The sequence below is a fragment of the Sapajus apella genome, unplaced genomic scaffold (genome assembly GCF_009761245.1).
Source record: "Sapajus apella isolate SASKATOON/1434 unplaced genomic scaffold, GSC_monkey_1.0 scaffold38, whole genome shotgun sequence".
NCBI lineage: Eukaryota > Metazoa > Chordata > Mammalia > Primates > Cebidae > Sapajus > Sapajus apella.
The window spans coordinates 6657700-6680251 of record NW_022436978.1 but is presented as its reverse complement, the minus strand read 5'-3'; the positions used below and the strand labels follow the sequence as shown (position 1 = coordinate 6680251).

The following is a 22552-nucleotide window of genomic DNA, read 5'->3' as shown; positions in this document are numbered from 1 at the left end:
AGTGCAATGGCACGATCTCGGCTCACCGCAACCTCCGCCTCCTGGGTTCAGGCAATTCTCCTGCCTCAGCCTCCTGAGTAGCTGGGATTACAGGCACGCGCCACCATGCCCAGCTAATGTTTTGTATTTTTAGTAGAGACGGGGTTTCACCATGTTGACCAGGATGGTCTCGATCTCTTGACCTCGTGATCCACCCGCCTCGGCCTCCCAAAGTGCTGGGATTACAGGCTTGAGCCACCGCGCCCGGCCAGTTAAACTGTTTTCATTTAAAATATTTACAGACCATTGATGTGGGTTCTCTTCTTCACAGAACTATTCTGAAAATGAAATGAAGCTGAATAAACCAAGTTATATTGAAAAGTTTGTGTCTGCTTTCAATTAACTTTTAAAAAGCAAACGCAGGTGATTCACTTCCAGTTTAGTTTTTTCCAAACTTTCATTCCTTCAGTCCCAATTCAAAGACAAACGTATGTATGTCTGTTTACTAAAAGGATCAAATGTGAATGTGTTACATAGATTAGGAACATTAATGTCAATCATAATGGCAAAAAAATTAGAGCAAGCACCCCCACCCGGGAAAAAAGTCTTTTATCTTTTTGCCAATGAATTAGGTGCCATAATAGCTCTGTGAACAGTGAGAATTATACACATAAACAATTCAAATGGATTTCTTGATTGAAGTAACCAGCAAACAGGATCAATGTGGATTTGAAAGAGCTGGGAAGAAATACAGTACCTTAAAAGTAACTGCTGCTGATGGATGTGTTCACAGTGTAGTTCACAACAAAATGTCAGTCTGAGCATGAAGTAACTATGCCAGAGGTGAGATTTTTATTGACTTACTGTGATTTTTTGGCATACAAAGTACTTAAGTATATTTACAATTCTTACATAATGTACATTTTAGAATAAAGATAATGTACTTTGCTCCATTTACAATGACAAACTATTGTAAAACTACATTCATGAATTAGATACAAATCCTCTACATACTAATAAAAAGTAAATGGACTGTTGGTTATACATTCTTTAAAATATACCTTTCCACAGGTAGCAAGAAATATTACATGTAAAAAGTCTGTATTACTGGAATGATCCAGAAATATCACAAAGCACAAGTAAACACATATGTAAAAGTAGTACATCATTTCCAAAAGTTAACCTTTAGCATTTGTGTAAAATAAATGGTGCCAACAATCTTTATAATGTAGCAAGCTTTCCCTGTTTAATAACCAAAAAATGGAGAGTGGGGAGGTTGAAGAAAAATAAGAAAATTTAGCAAATAAGATAGGGAAAAGACCAATGCAAAGAAGTTTATGTAATCAAACCTTGCTATGTCCCCACATTATCACATTTTAAGTGGATAAATTTATGTAAACAGAAAAATATGTCCACAAAACCATCTGTTAGACATCATTTAGAAGCATCAAGAAATTGATAAGTATATGGTGAATTAAAATCACTTTTTAAATGTTTTGCTTTCATAAATGTTTGTTATTGTAAAAATGTAAGATTTCCTACAATTTTATGTCTTCAATTCCCAACCTAGTCCTTCAAACTTTTATCCAGGTTCTCTGGAATATTTGGAGTCTTTGTTATCAAAGCACAAGGAAAGCTGGCAGTCATTATCAGATTTTGCTGCTTTACAATGATTTCAAATCATTTCATGATACAAATAAAGTGCCTCTGACTAGCAGTCAATCAGACCTAGGAAATGATGCCAACTATGCCACCAACTAAAAAATCAAGTGAGCTCAGTCTGTAAAACAAAAGAAGCACCCTGGGATCAAACAAGTTGACAATTTCGGAGCTCTTAGATTAAGATCTCAGAAATCCTACCGTGAGAAACCAGTAAGATAAAGCAATGCCAAAATACACTGTAAGTAGCAAAATAGTATACAAAGGGATGTTTTTATATTTCCACCTTGTTTCATTATACTCATTTTAACTGTGAGGAGCCCTGAATCCAAAAAGAGTAGTGACTACTAGTCCAGTGCTCTTTCCACTATATCATGCAGTTCTAAACTCATTCTGGACATACAATCTACAAAAATATACCATTTTCCAGCTCATGTCCATGGTCCAAAGTGATATTATACAGAAGTGTTATCTGACAATGTAAGAATGATCTGGGAATGTCTGACTGTTCAAAATGGTAGTAAATTTAGTCTTAAACACAATTTCATTTACTGTGACCATACTTAACATGCATTTTTAAAATACAAAGCTTAAGTTGGCCAGATTCTGAATGTGTATTTTTTTTCTTTTTCAAAATGCACTCATGAAGAACCAAAGTTCATATTCCAAATTAAATCTGTATGTCTGGAAAAGCAAACACTCAAAGTTCATTAAAATCTACAATGAAAACCAGTATAAATTGGGCAAACACCATAATCTAGTGAATACCAGGATATTTCTGAATTTCTAAGGATTGTATTAAAGGTAATTTTTTAAATTTTAGAAATCTTAAGCACATAAATGTTGCAATAAAGCACTGCAAATAACTGCTCAATTACTTTTATTCTCTTCTAACATGAAATTGCATTTTATTAACTCTTCATAGTGCTGCTATTCTCATTTTGATATTTCTCTAATTTTTAAGTTAGTAAGCTAATGATAATGAGCTAACAAATTAATAATAAGAAACTGATAATAGCCGATAAGCTATGGAAAGAAAATAAGGGCCAATAACATTGACTGATGAAGCCCAAGAGAATGATTAACATTGTTTATACTATGATTTCTTTTTTTTTTTTTTTTTTTAATTTTTTTTTTTTTCTTTTAAAGATGGGGTTTCACCATGACGGCTAGGCTGGTCTTGAACTCCTGACCTCAGGTGATCCACCCACCTTGGCCTCCCAAAATGTTAGGATTACAGGCGTGAGCTGCCACGCCCGGCCTATACTATGATTTCTTATAATGCACTGAATCACAGCATAACTCATATTTGTTACATACCATATAAAAGCTATTAGCTGACATGGCTAAATTCACCTAAGAGCCAACTACCTTGTAACTATTAATTTAAGAGCCTTGCTGTTTAAATCCATCCTTTCTGCCAAATGTAGTCCAAATTATGTCTCAACACATTCAAGAAATCAATCCATAGAAATGTATTTTTGTATTGCCAGCCTCCCTGCAATATTAAAAAGTTTGCTCTCTCTGAAGATATTCCGAACTATGATCATCTTTAGGGCACTTCAAATACATTTCTAACCACTAAATTTAAGTAGATACTAATTACTGCCACATTAACAATTCATGACTCAACCCACAGGAGGTAAGAGTGTCATAAACAATTGCCTTCACAACCACAGAGATTCCAGAGGTGATCTGAAGCACCGTGGCCAGATCCAAAAAGAAAACTGCCTAGACTTCCTAGATAAAGGTCAGGATCTTTAGGAATGAGGTACTGGGTTTCAAACAGGAATGGACGCTATAAAGGAAAAGTGAGGTTTTCTCTTTTCTTTCTTTTTAACATACTTCTTTTCTTTGAGTTTCTTGGTCAAATAATTTCAAGGTATACTCTTAATAAAAACTACAAATCAGATTTTTGCCTTTAGTTAAGGTGCCTAAAAGCCAGATGATCTATGACTTTGAGGTGAAACAGGAAAGATTTAATGTTCCTGTTATTGTTATAATTAAATACAATGCTGTGGAAGTTAGCATTTCCTCAGAAATAATTCACAAATATATTTTTATCCTTATCCAACATATAGTGACTATAGCTATATAAGCATCACATGCATGCAATTTGGCCAAATTATGGAACCTTTTCTGTGATGTAAACTTATTTCAATATAACTCCTGCTTGGCTAGATTCTGATTTGATGTTTAATTAATTTATAAAACTCTAGTTATTGGGAAATGTTAGAAAATTTATATATTATTGGATACATAAAACTGTTATGGATTTAAAAACCTCTTTTATTTAGAAAGAGTATCAATAATATCATCATTTATATATAATTTCTAAAAGAAGATTAAACTTAAATGTTGACAACAATGGAAAGGAATCAATAGGCAAATTAAGCCAGGCACAGGTGCTCACGCCTGTAATCCCAGCACTTTGAGCAGATAACCTAAGGGAAGTTCGAGACCAGCCTGGCCAAAATGGTGAAACTTCTGTCTCTACCAAAAATACAAAAATTAGCTGGGCATGGTGGTGGGTGCCTATAATCCCAGCTATTTAGGATGCTTAGGCATGAGAATTGCTTAAACCTGGGGGAAGGAGGCTGCAGTGAGCCAAGATTTTGCCACTGCACCCCAGCCTGGGTGACAGAGAGAGACTCAAGTCTCAAAAAAAAAAAAAAAATGCAAATTAATTATTTTATACTTGATAAATCATTTCAAAGATGGACCGAGACTAATTTGTAGCATATAAATGGTAAATATGTTTATCCATAATATTTTGGAATTCAGGGGTCTGTGAATCACGTAACCGAATAGTAAAGCTATATACATGATATAATTTAAAAGAATGTACACTGTGTACAAGTACACAAAATAGATGTAGAAAAAAATAAACAGCAATTTATTGCTATATATTTTAGTATTAACTAAAAATAAATGGGGTACTTTTTCTCCTTTGTATAGAGATTTTTCTTTCCCTAGGAGCAACAGCAAAACTGCATCTTTAAAAGGACAAATTTAAAAGACAAAAACGTCCTACATTATTTTATAAATCGATTTTTCCTTTAAAATTAAGTTTTGATGAAAGCATAATTTTGCAACATTCAAGTAACCTTTAAAACAGTTTTATTACATCAGTACATTTGTCAAGGTTTTAGGAAATCAACCCAACAATGAAGAGCTACACATTTTGAACTGGGATTTTGTGATTTAAAAAAAAAAAAGCTTCTTTTTGCTGCATAAAATAGAATAATTCTAAAGGACTCAATTATGGTCTACCTGTACAGCCATTATACATACATATATTAAAGTACTGGACAATAACCTGTCATCTAAGGAGTATAACCGCACTTAGGAACAAATGGGGAAAACACATTCTTTAGTTCTAATAAATCACATATTATGTGTATGATAGCTAGGTTACCAAACACACGTAAACACACACACACCTATTTCTGAACCACCAAAAATCATCAGGGAAGCTAAAGAAAAGACATATTCTTGAGGCAGGCAGGACAGTTGGCTCCCACTTGATGAAGACATGCTTGACTGAATGATCCTGGGCAAGATACATGGGGAAGAAAAACATCAATGCTACTACCCATTGGCAAAAGAATCATTTTTGTCTGACCTCCTAGCATCCTGTAACGTAGAGATGGCCAAAATCTAGACTGAACTTCTATCTATAAAAATAGCCCTTTAAACAGGCTTATTATTATTTTTTAAATAAAAGAGGTCCTAAACTAGGTTCCTCTCCTAACTACTAGATAACTATGTTTTAATTTACAAATCTGTCAAATGGGTACCTTTTTCCAAGCCATTCAATATCTATCAAAATTAAGTAGAATTAAAGCAGTAAAAATTTGCGAATTTTTAGCTGTATACATTAGGGGGTCACCAGATTCCATATTTTCCCCTTTTTAAAAAAATTCAGAATTTCTGTGAATCTTGCTGGAAACGATTTAGTTTCTCTGGATTATTGGACGCCATTTGGGAAAAATCACGAAATATGTCCTGGTAAGTTTCATCACCTGTGTGAAATAAAATACAGACACTTTAAACATTTACACAAGTATTAATAAAACAACATTCATATTTATGACTAGTAACTACTTTATAATTCATTACATTAAAATTTTGTTCAGATGAGCATTTTTGGAAGAAAGAGAGCCAACTAAAAATAAATGCTAAAAAATTATGTAATGAAATAAAAAAAAACTGTACCTGTAAAAAGCACCTCAGATGAAGCCACAGAGGAAAGCGCAGAGTTAGAAAAGAGCAAAGATGCAAGTATTTTAAAGCAATGTAAAGAAATACATTTATTAACACATGAGGGGTGAAAAAAAGTCATTCTAAATAAGGAACAGTAAATGAGACCTTCATTAAATAAATATTTCCCTTGATAACAGGGCCAAAAAAAATTGACTAAAACCAAATACTAATATTTTGGATGGATTCAAGTTATTAACAAAACAAACTGATAATCAGGTAGGGAAAAATAATACTATCTTTTAATTAAAAGAGCATATTAAAAAATAGTTTTTTACTCAAACATTAACAGACAATTAAAACTAATGGCACCTTATCCACTGCTTACTAAACTCGGAAAATAAAAATCTGGTCAGGTGCAGTGCCTCATGCCTATAACCCCAACACTCTGGGAGGCTGGGGGATGGTAGTGGGGAGAATTGCTTGAAGCCAGGAGTTCAAGACCAGTCTGGGCAACATATTCAAGACCAGTCTGGACAACATAGCAAGACTATGTCTCTACAAAAATTAACAACAAAATCCTAGAAAATGGCTTTAAAATAATAGTTTTGCATTTAAAAGTTGGGTTTTTGTTTTACCGTAGATCATATGAGCAAGAATGCTATGACAAAATGCAAATAAATACCAAGGACATCTGTTAAATTAGAAAAATAAACATATGTGTGTATGTACAAATATGCTTGCTGAGAAGTAGATTATAGATACTGATATAGCTAATTGAATACCACTTTTCTTGTCATGAGAAACTAAATATACGCACACATACAGATCAGTCTCTCGGACAAATGAATCTTGTTTTCAAGATAAATCATTGATCATGAATGCTTCCTGCTAAACACTAGCCTTATACAAATGCTTGGCATAATTCTGCTCTCAAGATTTCAACCATAAAATACTGTTTTTGATTATTATTGTTGTAACATGTTTTATAATTATCTCCTGTAAGATACCTTGCATCCATCTTATAACAAACTCATTGCTACACTTGTTGTTAATAGTGCAGTAAGTTTTGTCAGTTTTTAAAAAGTGAGATTTTTGAGGCAAGAGGTGTCATATCAAAAGCTAGAGAATTAGAAAAAAGTTGGGGATAGAAATAAAGATGTAGTAAAGAGGTCTACCAGCATAACCAAAGACTTTCAATAAAAAATTTTTAATACTTTTCAGTCACTTTTTATATTTAGGTAAAAAGCAACTTATTAACATCTCTGTATAGCTTTCATTTAAGCCCTGGAAATTTATTCATGACCTGAATCAATCTATTAAACCTAATCAGTCTACTTTAAAAAGAAAAAAACAAGAAGCAATTATTAACAGGTGGCTGAGAGTAACATCTAACTCATATGGACATTACTAAAATAAAAGGTTGATACATTGGTACAACTAGTAAGACAATCCAATTATACCCATGATTTTCCACATCAAAAAACAAACACTGCTATTCTCATTCTTAACCATTCTAAAAGATATAAAATAAACAGAGAAGAGAGCAACATTAAATAGCAACAAACCATATAAAATATTTTTTTCTAATTTTTAGATGTTGAATTGAAATATTTAAAATATTTATTGTAAACATTATAAATATTTTTAAAATACTATTTAAACTGGATAGTCTGGAATTTTACTTTCCAAGAAAGTGTAAAGTGCAGATTATAATACAAAAATACCACAAAGATTTTACCATTCAACACTAGAAGTAACTTAAAAGGCACACATTATACATTCAAGAAGAAATAGGAAGAAGGGTCTAGCTGACATTAATACCAAATAGTCTACAGATAGCACCAGATGAGCACTGTTAAGTAGTACAACAGTACAATGGCAATATATGGCTTCTACTATTAGCAATGCATATTTTGTATAACAAGCTATGGAAATTTTTAAATGGTTTCCCAGTTTTTGTTTTTAAATCATCTAGTACCTATTACACAAGTACATTTTAGTAGAACCATTGTACCATGCAAAACAAATTATAAGACTCAAACGCTTCCTTGAATAAAAGTGTTGGTGCCCTAATAATCATTGGTTTCACTGACTGAATACATTTAAAAAGTGTTCATACAATACAAAAGGAAGTTGCCACCTTCATATACACACATAAAACTTTTTAACATTCAGTTTCTAAGGAAACATTAATACAATGTTAATGTACTACCTTTCTTAGATCTCAAAATGTGCTGTCCAAAGCAAACATTACAAGAACAATAGTGACTAAGATACTTAATACATCTAACACAAATTGAACTTCAATGTGATTTTTTAATATTTAAATATAATTTTGATTACTTAGAATTTTTCCCAAGGCAAATATAATTTGTGTACATTGGAACACATAAACAACAACCCAGAATATGCTGCCATGGAATGTTCCCAGAAATACATTTAACAATTTATTATAAATGGTAAACAACTAATCATCCAACATTTATAATACTAAGCATAAACTTAACCACATTCTATTTCCCTCCAGAGAGTTAACTTTTCTATATGTTTGGAGAGCTCTGAGTTTTCAAAATACAGACTGCTGTGTTTCCACTGATAATTTAAATTAATTTTTAATTTTTGGTACTCAGAATATCTACCACAACAGCAGTTATGATGATTCAAGAGTTTGCTAATTTTGCTCTTGAAATGTACTCCCCTCAAAGGGATGGCGGCATGTGACACCCACCCCCAGGTCATCATATGCATGACCTTACCCCTTCTGGGTTGGTAACAGCTTACTTTCATAATTGCTTAGATCAGCTATTCTCAGCTTGTGCTTGCTACATACTCACATAACCAGTAGTGGGTGTCTAAAGCAGTGATGATTCTCAACTGGCTGAGAGCCTGCTAACAATCAAGAAGAGTCACAAAGCCAGAGACTGTGGGAACCACTGAACTGGTTTCCAATAACTGAGAGAAAAGTATGCTGTTTCCCTCACCCACCCATATCTCCTAAGGTATTCAGGGACTGTCAAAGAGAGACACACCTTTTGAAAAAAAGTATGCTCGGGCCAGGCACGGCGGCTCATGCCTGTAATCCCAGCACTTTGGGAGGCCAAGGCAGGTGGATCATTTGAGGTCTGGAGTTTGTGACCAGCCTGACCAAGATGATGAAACCCCATCTCTACTAAAAATACAAAACAATTAGCCAGGTGTGGTGGTACACGTCTGTAATCCCAGCTACTCAGGAGGCTGAGGCAAAAGAACCTCTTGAACCCGGCAGGCAGAGGTTGCAGTGAACAGAGATCGCACCACTGTACTCCAGCCTGGGCAACAGAGCGAGACTCCAACTTAAAAAAAAAAAAAAAAAAAAAAGGAAAAAGAAAAAAGTGTGCCCTCTCATCACACCACACAAGGAACAGGGAGTCCCAGGTCCTTAGGGTTATACAGATAGAAAGTTCACAAGTGGGGTTTCTTAGAAATAAATCAGTGATTGCCAAAGATTATATCTGAATCTTTTAAAGGGTAGAACTCTTCATTATCAAAATATTAAAAATACCTGCATTTAAAAGTTACCCAGAGTAATGAGGTTTTCATTCTATTGCTAAGAAAACCAAAAAAGGATCCCAATAAAACAAGCAACCAAAGCCTTTGATAGAAAAATGTACAGTGATAACCAAAGGAAAAACAAAGAGCAGCTGCCTGAGCCAAACATAACTGCTCTGTAAAGATCCATAAAGGAAAAGAATAGTAACCAGAGAACAACTGCTATGCCATTTCACCATGCCCCCTGTCTAGGCATAAAATTATCCTGCTTTAAATATTAAGCCCTCTGAATGAGTTAAAAACCTAACGCTTTTCAAGATGATCCTCAAATAGATCAGAAAAATCTCAATTTTATTCTGATATACTATTTCCAGAATTCTAATCTATTTTTTTAACCTCGAAATTAAAATGTGAGAATGGTAGGAAAGCTTGTTTTAAAATGAGGCTTTTTATCCAAGTTTTCATTAAAACAAATTGGAAAAATCTTTTTTTGTATATTTTAAGTTTACGTATATGTAAACTCAAACAAAAATGACAGTGAAAGACATCTGAATGCTCCTAAATGATGGCAGCAGAAACCCAAGCAATTCAGGTGGAACTAGAGATGGCAAGAACTCAGAGGCCCTCTCCTTTCATGCTTCCCAACTCCAAAGAGTCGACCACTGACCACCTGACTAGTAAGCTGGGTAAACTTCATCGGTAAACACCTTAAGGAAAGAGCAGCTAACCAAACACTGAAGTTAAAAATTTCTGGGGGAAAATAATTGTTTAACTTAAAATCTTGAGGTTCACTCTTCTCTCACAAATATCAGGTCATATTCTTTAAACAACTTTTATTTTAAAGTGCTTAAACACAAAGGCCTCAAAAATGGCCTAGTAATACTATCAGTTAAGAATATCTGTTACAAAATTATAACCTATTTAAAATCTAACATTCAAGTTTAAAACAAATGGGTGAAATCCAGAATTAATGCTAGAGCTTCACCCTTAATCAGCACTCTTACATCTTAGAACATCATGAGTTGCCTAGTATTGTATATGATCCATAGGATTAAAGTGGGACACCCTAGATTAGAAATATCTAGCTGAAGTGCCTCTATTCTTAATGTTCTTACTTGTTCCATATTAAATTAGGCCAAAAATAAGCAGTTGTAAATATGGTCCTCTGAGAAAAGAATGGCCTCACATTAATTATATATTAATCTGTTAAAATAAATGGCTGAAGTACAGAAATTTCAAAATGTATCTGAACAAGAAGAGATATTACCAGGTCACTTTAAAAATAATGTATCAATATTCATTTTTTTAAAAACCAAACCTATTCATTGCAAACTGAACAATCTCAAGTATTGTAGTCATGAATTCATGAAATTTTTTACTTATATGTGTATAAATTTAAAAGACAGATGAGTAATTCATATACTTAAATTCATGAAACAAAAGAACCAATAATTACTCTCTTCTTTGTGAAGAATGTCTAATCAATGTGTTCATCAAAGAGAAGAATCTGATCAGCAATATTTCTTCCTTGATATCTTGATTCAAAAGGTGACAATTACTCAAAATGAAATCTGAGGTGTTCATGAATTGAAATTTCTCAAATACAATAAATCTACTTTGCCATCTGGTGCAAAAACTATTGTTCTAAATACTTCTACTTATCCAACAGATAATGTACTACTGCCTGGAGGCAAAGCTTTATCTTTAGATAAAATGAGATCTTTTCCCTCAGCATTTCAAACTAACTCCACTCACATCATGGACTTCTCCACTTACTGATAAATTTCATTTTAAATCTTCAACTCATTTTTATAGTACAAAACCCATCAGTAACCTTATTCTTGGTATTTTCCATACTGGCTTTTTATATGCCAGACACATGGTGATTTTTTTTTCCCTGAACGTAATTGATAGAAATTCCCTGAATAACAAAAAGAAAACAATTCTGTTATATTCACTTGACAGCGAAAAAGAATTCCAAAAAGAAAACAACTATTTTGCTGCTGTAAGTATAGAAAGAGTGTTTTACCATTCCATTCACTTCAATGGAATGTATATGGAAGACATCTGTACAGCAAATAAAGAGGTCAGCAGCCAGAGCTAAATAGAGCAAGTCAATGTGTACTGTCATAGGAAGAGTTACGAATTTTTAAAGGCCCGGGATTAGCCACCCAAGGATTCAGTTAAGTACAGTACAAAGCTAACAACTCACAATTTACAAGTAGGTTATAAAAACTCTATAGTATCACATTAGTTTGCTAAAGAACTATGAATCTTCCAGTTGTAAACTGATAAATTCCTGAATGCATTTCTTATACTGCATTTCAGTATGGTTATTAGTAGAATATTGACCTGGCTGTCCATACAGTCCTTCTGATTCCCGCATCTCTTCATTCATTCTTGCTAAACGTAACCTAAAAATCAATAAAATAATGTTTTAGATGACATTATACAAGTGTCATAAAGTCTATAAACAGGTAATAAATACATGCACTAATGTAATTGTTTTTTATTTGCCATTAAAATAATCTGGCTTTTAGTTTATCGAACCCAGTAATTAGAGGTACAACGATAACTATCTCACCTTGATACAATTCTCATGAGAAAGGATGACACAAATTTTCTGACTAGTGCATTTTAGCTCTACTTCAGCAGCATCCCTGCAATACCTCTAGTGGCTTGCTTCCACCAGACGCCTGAGAATTCCTGGCTCTTACAGCAACCTGTCAAATTTTAACTGCCAACTGTTGAAATTATTGTTTCTACCGTGTGGAAGCGAGACACTATCCTAAGTTCACTCTGGCTCACCCTGAAGTGAGGTAGTTCCAGACATATAAACAGCATGTGTCACCTCTAAATAATGGAAATATATTTTGATATACAAACATTATAATAAATGACTATGAGTTACCAAGAATTTTCCAACATTACCATATTACTTATACATTCTTTTTCAGATTATTCATCTTGGCAGCAGATGACATGTAGCACTAGATTAAGAAGATAAGTATTTCCTTTAAGTAACATTTTTAAATAGGCAAATATTATGTTTGGTATCCCTCTCCTCCTCTGTATTCCTTGTCTGTCCTTCTGGGCCACCAAATTTCCACTGCCTTTTCAAATCTCCATCACCCTCTTCTGAAATGTTCTGACAACTACAGCATGTGACATGAACTTTTCCAATCTTCAAAGTTCCACAATTCCCTTCATCTTCTCTCTTGACAGCTGTGTGTATTAACAATAGTTCCACAAATCATCCTGTGGCATTTGGATACAGAGGATGCTTACTTACAAAAATTCTTAAGTAAAACTAAAGCATTCATACAAAGTAAAATGAGAAAACTTAGACAATTTGAGAAGACATTATTTTTAAGGAAGGGTCCACTGCTATATAGGAATTGCCTGGGAAACTGCCTGCAGAGCTTGTTTCTCTATATCATTCCTATCTTTAATAACTGATCTTTCTTCTACTGTAAATCTATAAGGATTTAAGAGTTCCAGATTTTCCTGCAATCGCCTGCATAATAACCACCACCCCTTCTAAGGGAAAAGGATGTGAGAAAGTATGTTTTGCTGTTCTGTTTTGGCTTTTTATTTGGCAGAAGTCAGGCAGGGGTGACATATGAGAAGTCAAAAGTTCTCAGTAGGACCTCAGGAGTGCAAACAAGCCATGTGAGATTCAGGAGTGTGAATGGATCTATTTCTTCTCCAACGATGGGGGATAACCAATTATGGGCCTCATTTAGCCCAGATTAAAATGAGTAAGTGGCAACACAAAATATGCTTGAGATTTCCTACATAACAATGAAGTATAAGTGATTTTTTTTGTTTGTTTTGTTTTTGAGACGGAGTCTCACTCTGTCACTCAGGCCACAGTGCAAGGGCGCCATCTTGGCTCACTGCAACCTCCACCTCCTGGGTTCAAGCAATTCTCCTGCCCTCAGCCTCCTGAGTAGCTGGGATTACAGGCGCACGCCACCACGCTCAGCTAATTTTTGTATTTTTAGTAGAGACGGGGTTTCACTATGTTGGTCAGGCTGATCTCAAACTCCTGATCTCGTGATCTGCCCACCTTGGCCTCCCAAAGTGCTGGGATTACAGGTGTGAGCCACTGTGCCCGGCCAGTCATGATTAATTTTCTGAATTCCATGTGTAACAAACTTCTTTCATCTAAGATGAAAATCAAACTAAGACCTCAAAATTCTTTAAAAGGTCACATTAAATTTTTTTCAAACATTCAAAAGCATGCATTTTTAAAAATTAATTAAGTATTCATGTAAATTTTTTTTTTTTTTTTTTTTTTTTTGAGGCAGGGTCTCATTCGTCCTCCCAAGTAGCTAGGACTATAAGCATGTGCCACCAGAGCTGGCTAATTTTTAATATTTTGTAGGGACAGGATCCTGCTATGTTGCCCAGGCTTTTCTCCAGCTTCTGGGCTTAAGCAACCCTCCCACCTCAGCCTCCTGAGTAGCTTAAATCATAGGTGGGAGCACCCAGCTTTATGTGAACAATACTTTTCAAAAACAAGCACAAATTCCTACCACTGCCTAAAGGTAATGGAACTTCACAAATTACTAACATCAGTGCAGCTGTTCTGCCTACAGAATTAGAGAATCTTCTAATTCTCAAGGTAGTAGAATAATTATCTGTTTCTCTAACAATCCCAACCTCTGCCCTAGTACTATACAAAGAGTTAAAGAAACCATTTTGGAGAAGTCACTCGTTGTCTGTTTCTATATCAGGCAGTATAGTACAAATGGCTAAGTACATAGGTTTTAGAGTCACAATTCTTGGATTCAAATCCCAACTCCACCACTTACTAACATTTTAAATTATCTATGGCTTGGCTTCTTTTTTTATAAAATGAAGACAATATTAATATCTTCCTCATAGTGTTGTTGTGAGAACCAAATAAGTTCATGCATTTAAACTGCTTCATACATTTAATGTGCTTAGAGAAGTACAGGGCCCATAGTAAATACCAGCCATCTTCAAAGTTCATTTAACACTTCGTTCAAGTATAGTTGGCTGTCCTTATCTGCAGGTTCAACTTATTACCAATGGAAAATATTCAGGGGAAAAAAGGCAATACAAAATAACCATACAACAATTTAAAAATACTAATAATTGCTAGGCACAGTGGCTCACACCTGTAATCACAGCACTTTGGGAGGCCAAGGTCGGCGGATCACTTGAGGTTAGAAGTTTGAGGCCAGCCTGGACAAAAACCCTATCTCTAATAAAAACACAAAAATTAGCAGGGTGTGGTGGATCATGCCTGTAATCCCAGATCTTAGAGAGGCTGAGGCAGGAGAATCACTTAAAACTGGGAGGTAGAGGTTGCAGTGAGCTGAGATCGTGCACTCCAACCTGGGCAACAGGGAGAGAGTCAGTCTCAAAAAATACATACATACATACATACATACATACATACATACGTATGTGCAAATAAAAAAATAAATAGTATTAACAACTATATACATAGCATTTCCATTTTATTAGGGTATAATAAGTAACGTAGGCATTTTTTTTTTTTTTTTTTTGCTGTTGTTGACCAGACTGTAGTGCAAGGGCTCGATCTAGGTTCACTGCAACCTCCAGCTCCTAGGTTCAAGCGATTCTCCTGCCTCAGCTTCACAAGTAGCTGGGACTTCAGGTGCCCACCACCACGCCCAGCTCATTTTTTTTATTTTTAGTAGAAACAGGGTTTCACCATATTGGCCAGGCTGGTCTCGAAATCCTAACCTTGTGATCTGTCCACCTCAGCCTCCCAAAGTGCTGAGATTATAGGCATGAACCACTGCACCTGTCCAAAGATGATTTAAAGTATATGGGAGGAGGTGTGTAAGTTATATGTAGATACATACCATTTTATATAAGGGACATGAGTATATGTGGATTTTGGTATCCACAAGGTCCTGGAACCAATCCACTGCGGATAACCAAGAGACAACTATAATTCACTATATGGAAATAGTCAAGTGCAAAGGAAATACTTACAAGGTTACTATATCAGCATTGGCTGCTTCCACAGCTATGCTCAAAGGGTCTTTCCCTTCTTCATCAGTGGCATGTTGATTGGCACCTCGTTTTAGGAATAAACATACCTGCCTGTTTAAGAAAACAGCATTTTTGAGATATTGCAAGTAAGAAAAAAAATTAGTATTCATCTTTTAAAAAAGTACTACCTAAAGCAATAACATTTTCATTAGGAAATTCTTCATTCTACAAATATTAATTGAACACTACTAATAAATATTTATCAAGATCAACAGTTTACAAGTCTCAGTGTATTTTTGCATACGTTATCTTACTTAATCTGGTGCTATTAGATAGCATGGTTGATATATAAGTTGTGGTCCCTACCCTCAAAGAATATCATAAAAAGATGTGGACAGGTATCTATAAACCTAAATGAAAAAAAGATCACCCAATGTCATTATTTGAAAATGAAGAAAGCCAAAGCAAAGTAAACTTCATAATAATGATAATACAAGGGCAAAGAATGAGAAGTAATCTGCTTGCTGTTCTCAAAAATATTCATGATGTGAATAAACTGAGAAAAATTTTAAGATATGAAATAATGACTAAATGGAGTCCATGAAATAAAATGGAAAGAATTTTGATAGTTTAAGAAGAAAATAATGGCTAGAGAAGGTAAGCACCTATAATCTCATCTACCCAGAAGGCAGAGGGAGGGGGATGACTTGAAGTCAGAAGTTCGAGACCAGCCTGAGCAACACCCTATCTCTACAAAAATTAAAACTTTAGCCAGAAGGGATGGTGCATGCCTATAGTCCCAGCCACTTGGGAAGCTGAGGCATGAAGAGCCCGAGCCCAGGAATTCAAGCCTGTAGTGAGCTATGAATGTGCCTATGAACAGGCACTACACTCCAACCTGAGCAATATAGTGAGACTCCCATCTCTTAAAAAAAGAAAATACAAAGTTAAGTACTACCTTAAATACTACCCTTTTTAAATGTAGACAGTTTTAATGATGAAGTAATTGGACTGAATCTCTTTGCTGATAGAAGAAAACAAGCCATGATAAAAATAGCCAGACGTGGCCAGGCACGGTGGCTCACGTCTGTAATCCCTGCACTTTAGGAGGCCAAAGTGGGCAGATCACCTGAGGTCTGGAGTTCAAGACCAGCCTGCCCAACATGATGAAACCTCATCTCTACTAAAAATACAAAAAAATTAGTCAGGCGTGGTGATGTGCGCCTGTAATCCCAGTTACTCAGGAGGCGGAGGCAGGAGAATAGCTTGATTCCAGGAGGCGGAGGTTGCAGTGAGCTGAGATGGTGCCACTGTACTCCAGCCTGGGTAACAGAGCAAGACTACAGCTCAAAATAATAATAATAAATAATTTAAAATAAAAAATAAAAATAGCCAGACACAGTGGCTCATGCCTATAACCCCAGCTACCAGGGCAAGGCTGTAGTGAGCTATGATAACACCACTGCACTCCAGCTTGGGCAACAGCATGAGACCCTGTCTCTAAATAAATGAAGACGCTATTTTAAAACATTTTAAATAAGAGCTTGTTGCTTATCTCCACGTAATAATCAGATACCCTGTGATGTCTTATTAAGAAACAATCGTCTAAGACACAAACTTTTCATGTAAGGCCAGCATTTTTCTTTCATTTATACTTTCTTATAACAGAAAGTCCATTTTCAAGGCTTTATTGTTCTGTGAATCTTACTATCACTCCAAAAGACACAACATCAATAACCCAAAGTAAGAATTTAGTTTAGAATTTGAGTTTAGCTATCCTGTAGAAAAACTAAACATGCAAAGTTACAAAATTATCCTTAAATAGGTTATTGTACACGTTATGGAAAAAATGTACATCCATAAATAAACAAAAACATAGGCTTAAGTTGTCTGACAAAAATCACCACAATTTCAGTAACAAAGGAAGTACTAAAATGGATCTATTTAATGACAAGTTAAGGTCAAAGTAGGCCTTGAAATTTTTCATAACTGAAAACCAATAGCAGCTTGACAATTCCATCATGACAAAATAAGTCATGGAACACATCTCTTTACAAACTCTACCTAAAAACATTTACCTGAGAAAAACTAAAACATTAATTTAAAATAATTTTTCAAATAAAAATCTCCTTAAATATGAAAGCACTACAGTTACCCTGTGTGCCCTAAGACGGTGGCATGGTGCAATGGTCCCCGCCCCTGGACATCTCTTTGGTTCACATTAGCACCATTCTGTAGGAGGAACTCACATGTCACCAAAGAACCCTTAAAGGAAAAAAAGAGGATAACTATATACAAAAGCAAATAACAAGAAACAATAATACATTTCTTTTTAAAAACAATTAGTTTTCTTTACTTTACTCAAATAGCATTTCCATTCTCTCCAAAAGAAAAAAATATTCCCTCAGCCAAAGCAAAGAAATTATAAATTATATTATTTTCTTCTCAAGAACTGCTTCTAATAGAGATCCATTTGCAGTTTGTGAACTACCAAAACACACTATGTATTCTCATCGTCAGAATTCTCTTCCACTGCAAAAAAAACTGCTGAAACAATCAAAGTGATGCTAAGAAGCCACTCACTATTAATAGCACAGAGGCTCCTTCCATTTTCCAATCGATCTCTTGAAGCAAAGATAATACTAATGCCAGTTCAGAACATATCATGATTTTTTTTATATATTTGATTGTCACTGAAAATGTCATTGTATAAATGCATACCCCTAACACAGCCTGAATAAGTGGTGTTGCTTTGTTTTCCTCGGAATTAGCCCAGTTCACATCTGCGCCGTGAGCCAAAGCCTCAGCCATTTTAGGAAGGTTTTTTTCATATGAAGCCCTATAAAGCTGAAGCCCTGGATTAAGATGTTTAGAGTCAATAAACACAGAAGAATCTTGCCTTTCTCCTTCTGAAAAGCAAACACAAATACATCATTAAAAATGAGCTCTTGGCAGGGAAAGAAAAAATTGTTTAATAGGCAGAGTTTCAGTTTTGCAAGATTTTAGAGTTCTGTGGATGAATGGCGGTAATGGTGGCACAATAATGTGACTATACTTAATGCGACTAAACTGTACACTTAAAAATGGTTAAGATGGGCTGCACGTGGTGGCTCACACCTGTCATCCCAGCACTTTGAGAAGCCAGGCGGGTGGATCACTTGAGGTCAGGAGTTTGAAGCCAGCCTGGCCAATATGGTGAAACTCCATCTCTACTGAAAATACAAAAATTAGCCAGGCATGGTAGCGGGTGCCTATAATCCCATCTACCCAAGAGACTGAAGCAGGAGCATCGCTTGAACCCAGGAGGCGGAGACTGCAGTGAGCCAAGACTGTATCACTGAACTCCAGCCTGGGCAATAGAGTGAGACTTGGTCTCCAAAAAAAAAAAAAAGGTTAAGATGGTAAATTTTGTCCCAATTTTAAAAAATAAAGCTATGACATAAGAAACCATTAATCTATCATAAAGAGTTTATGGGAGATTTTCATATAGATATTCCCCAACATTCAACCTTCTCCCATCCCATAAAGACTATAACTGATATGCCAGGGCTTTCTGTTCTTGCCAGTCTCCAATGGACAGGTTAATTATTCTGTACTAGATTAAAACTGAGTAATTGAGTATATTCCTAAATGTTTGGACTCAAGAAGCAGCAAGAATTCATAAAAACTTTTACTACTAGACCAAATCTCACTTCATTCCTAGGATGGTCTAGTACCACCCCAATTTGCACTATAAACACTTCAAATTTTGAAGAGTGCTTACTCCCCTGAGTACTCTGCAGAACCAAAATCACTGAAATCATGGAGGGGAGAATAAAGATATAAAGCACAAGTCAAAACAAAAATCTAATGGGGAAGAGGTTGCTGTTCTCTTTCTGCTGATAGGATAGCCACAAGGAAAGATAAAGGATAGCAAGACATACAGTTCATGTGGATTAAAAATTATCCTTGGCAATTGGTAAGGCACTTTTAGAACATACCATGAGGCTTGAAAGAATATACAACTAAGGATCAGGCATGCTGGCTGACACCTGTAATCCTGGCACTTTCGGAGGCTGAGGCAGGTGGAACACTTGAGGTCAAGAGTTCAAGACCAGCCTGGCCAACATGGTGAAACCCCATCTCTACTAAAAATACAAAAATTAGCTGGGTGTGGTGGCAGACACCTGTAACCCGGCTAGCTACTCAGGAGGCTAAGTAGGAGAACTGCGTGAACCCAGAAAGTGGAAAGGTGAAAGTTGCAGTGAGCCAAGATGGAGCCATTGATTCCAGCCTGGACAACAGAGCGAGACTCAAAAAAAAAAAAAAGAATGTATAAACAGTGTATAACTAGGACAGAATTTCCAAATATGAAGAAACAGCTGCTTTCTCATTTAAGAGTATTACTCTGCCGGGCGCGGTGGCTCAAGCCTGTAATCCCAGCACTTTGGGAGGCCGAGGCAGGTGGATCACGAGGTCAAGAGATCGAGACCATCCTGGTCGGCACGGTGAAACCCCGTCTCTACTAAAAATGCAAAAAAAAATTAGCTGGGCATGGTGGAGCGTGCCTGTGGTCCCAGCTGCTCAGGAGGCTGAGGCAGGAGAATTGCCTGAACCCAGGAGGCGGAGGTTGCGGTGAGCCGAGATCGTGCCATTGCACTCCAGCCTGGGTAACAAGAGCGAAACTCCGTCCCAAAAAAAAAAGAAAAAAAAAAAGAGTATTACTCTTCCCATAGTACCTTCTAAAAGACTAACCCCTTCCTTTAAAATATTTAACGGAGTAGACATTTACCACACGCATTTTTCAGCAAACAAAACCAATTAACACTGAGTTTCATCAGAACTCACCAGGCTCATATAAACTATTGGCTGATACTGTGGAGGGTAAAGATTCTCTTCCATCATCAGAGCTCTGCTGGATTCCACTGTCATTACTTTTGACTGTTTTAAAGAAAAATTGACTAATGATTAAAGTTCATGCCATTTATAAAACAATCTCCCACAAACAAGGTTTTAAAATGAGCCCTTACACATCAACATGAACTCAGGCACCACGAGTAGAATGCATTTAATATAATTTTAACCTTTTTGAACACTTAGCTTATTGAGATAAAAATCAATCACAAAACCTGAAAATAAACTTATTTTCAGAGTTGTTACACATTTCATTACCCCCTAATATGTCAGGGATAGTAAGAGCTTAATTTATTATACGACTGTAAGTAATGTGTAATTCTGAGACAATGGGTAACATCTAGAGAAATGGCCACACCGCACAATGACCACTGGCACAGACTTGGAATGCTCCACAAGAGTAGTACTTACTACTACGCAGTTTTGAAGAAGTATCAAAGTAGGAGAAGAGTGAATCTAGCTCATCAGGACAAAACAGAGACTCCCGCCTGGCCTCGTCGCTATTTACAGCAATCACTGGGGACATGCAAGTTAGCAAAGCACAAAGCAGGCCATAAGAGGGGAAAAGGGCAGGAAGAAACGTTACTGGGAAAAAATTTAGGAGGAAAAAATAGGAAGGAAATCAGGTAGTTAATCGGATATTTAGGGCTTTTGGAATCACAGGTTTATAATTCCCATCTCCCCTTGCATTTTAAGCAGTTTTATTCCTTAGAATATACATATGACCTAGAAAGGTGAAATATTACGGCACTGTTTAAATTTAACTGTTTTAAAGACACAGAAATTCAGTTTTCCTTAGAATATGTAGAAGGGAACAGGTTTTTAACAGTTAAAAAACTGACAATGGCTACTAGCTCAGGGATTATAAAAGTGACTTCGGCTTAAGAAAGTAGTTATAGACACAATAAGAAAGTTTGTGATACCTGAACTTTGGGCAGATGCTCTGACTTGGTCACCTGGCCCAAATTTAGAAATGCTCAGCCTCTTTTCTTCAGAACTTTTAGAGACAAACTTTTTTTCCTGATCAGGAGGTGATGATAATATAGAAGATTTATCCACAAATTTCCTCTCCACATATTTTGCTCTGATATATGCCTCCTTCTCCTGTCTGGTATACATAAAAATGTCATGATGTTTTGTTTAATCTCTTAGCAAAAAAGCCATTATATATTGAATATATTCAAACAAAGTCACTGAATGTAATACTAGTTAAAACTCAATCTGTGACATTATATGTTTTCCTTTCAAATATTTAATGAACTACGATTTCGCACTCAAGTGAAACACAAATAATAACCTAACTAAAAATCACAAGTATTAACATGGTACTCTTCCATTCTCTTATTTTCTGTGCTATTCATTTCTATACTCCTCTCATGCTTTTTGCAGAATCAAAAACATCACCAGAAAAAAAAAGTAAAAATTTATAGAAAGTAACTTTATTTTCATTTTTGCTCAAAGAAATAATTTCACATACTGAACTGGCAATACTGGTGGCCACAATTTTTCAGAAGACTACTTTAAAACAACACAGCATTGTTAATTTAATAATATATATTTTAAACTTCTGATTTATGATACCATCATAAAATGCCATATCTGTTCTGTATACATATATATATATATATATATTTTTTTGGAGACAGAGTCGTGCTCTGTCGCCCAGGATGGAGTGCAATGCCACCATGTCAGCTCACTGCAACATCCGCCTCCCAGGTTCAAGCCATTCTCCTGCCTCATCCTCCTGAGTAGCTGGGATTACAGGTGTCCACCATGTCCAGCTAATTTTTGTATTTTTAGTAGAGACGGTACCAACTTTTAACCACTTCATTCAATGAGCCTCCTTATACAGAATTGGAACAATAACTTCAAACACAAGCAATCAGGTACTCTCCCCTTCCAGAGGCACACTTTGCATCATCAGTTCTTCAATATCATAATGCCATGCATAAACTATGTGAGTAACAAATCTTTGCCAAATTAAGTACGAACAATGTAAAATTATTCACTGTAGGTAGCAGAAATTTGATCCTTAGAGACATTAATGAATAAATTATCCCTTTTTAAATGTTACCATGAACAGAACTTCGGTCTACTTTAACTAACTACTAAGGGTTTCTACATTCCTGTGCAGATCCCCAGTTTTTAAGATTCTCTCTACTCTGGACACTATTATCTGTTCAATACAATTATCTAATTAATATACCCAAGAAAGAGCCACATTTGAACAAAGTAGTAATGGCTGCTTCTAAACACTGTCTCAGTGTTATATATCAATTACTACAGT

At 35.5% G+C, this 22552-nt stretch overlaps 1 protein-coding gene across 8 annotated transcripts in view; it reads right to left on the bottom strand.

Moving 5' to 3' along the window:
- Positions 1-807: 807 nt before the first annotated feature.
- ACAP2 (ArfGAP with coiled-coil, ankyrin repeat and PH domains 2) overlaps positions 808-22552 on the bottom strand; it is a 164231-nt gene continuing 142486 nt past the window's right edge. For 5 of the 8 annotated variants that reach the window (XM_032298198.1, XM_032298200.1, XM_032298199.1 and 2 more), the window contains 9 exons: positions 21189-21373; positions 20677-20781; positions 20200-20292; positions 18094-18281; positions 17528-17637; positions 15373-15483; positions 11725-11786; positions 2906-5663; positions 808-2734 (listed from right to left, as the gene is read on the bottom strand). In XM_032298198.1, coding sequence (XP_032154089.1) covers positions 5563-5663; positions 11725-11786; positions 15373-15483; positions 17528-17637; positions 18094-18281; positions 20200-20292; positions 20677-20781; positions 21189-21373 — 955 coding nt within the window. In that variant the 3' untranslated portion in view covers positions 808-2734; positions 2906-5562. The remainder of the gene's footprint in view (positions 2735-2905; positions 5664-11724; positions 11787-15372; positions 15484-17527; positions 17638-18093; positions 18282-20199; positions 20293-20676; positions 20782-21188; positions 21374-22552) is intronic. The other 3 variants (XM_032298202.1, XM_032298203.1, XM_032298204.1) reach the window with 1 other exon arrangement.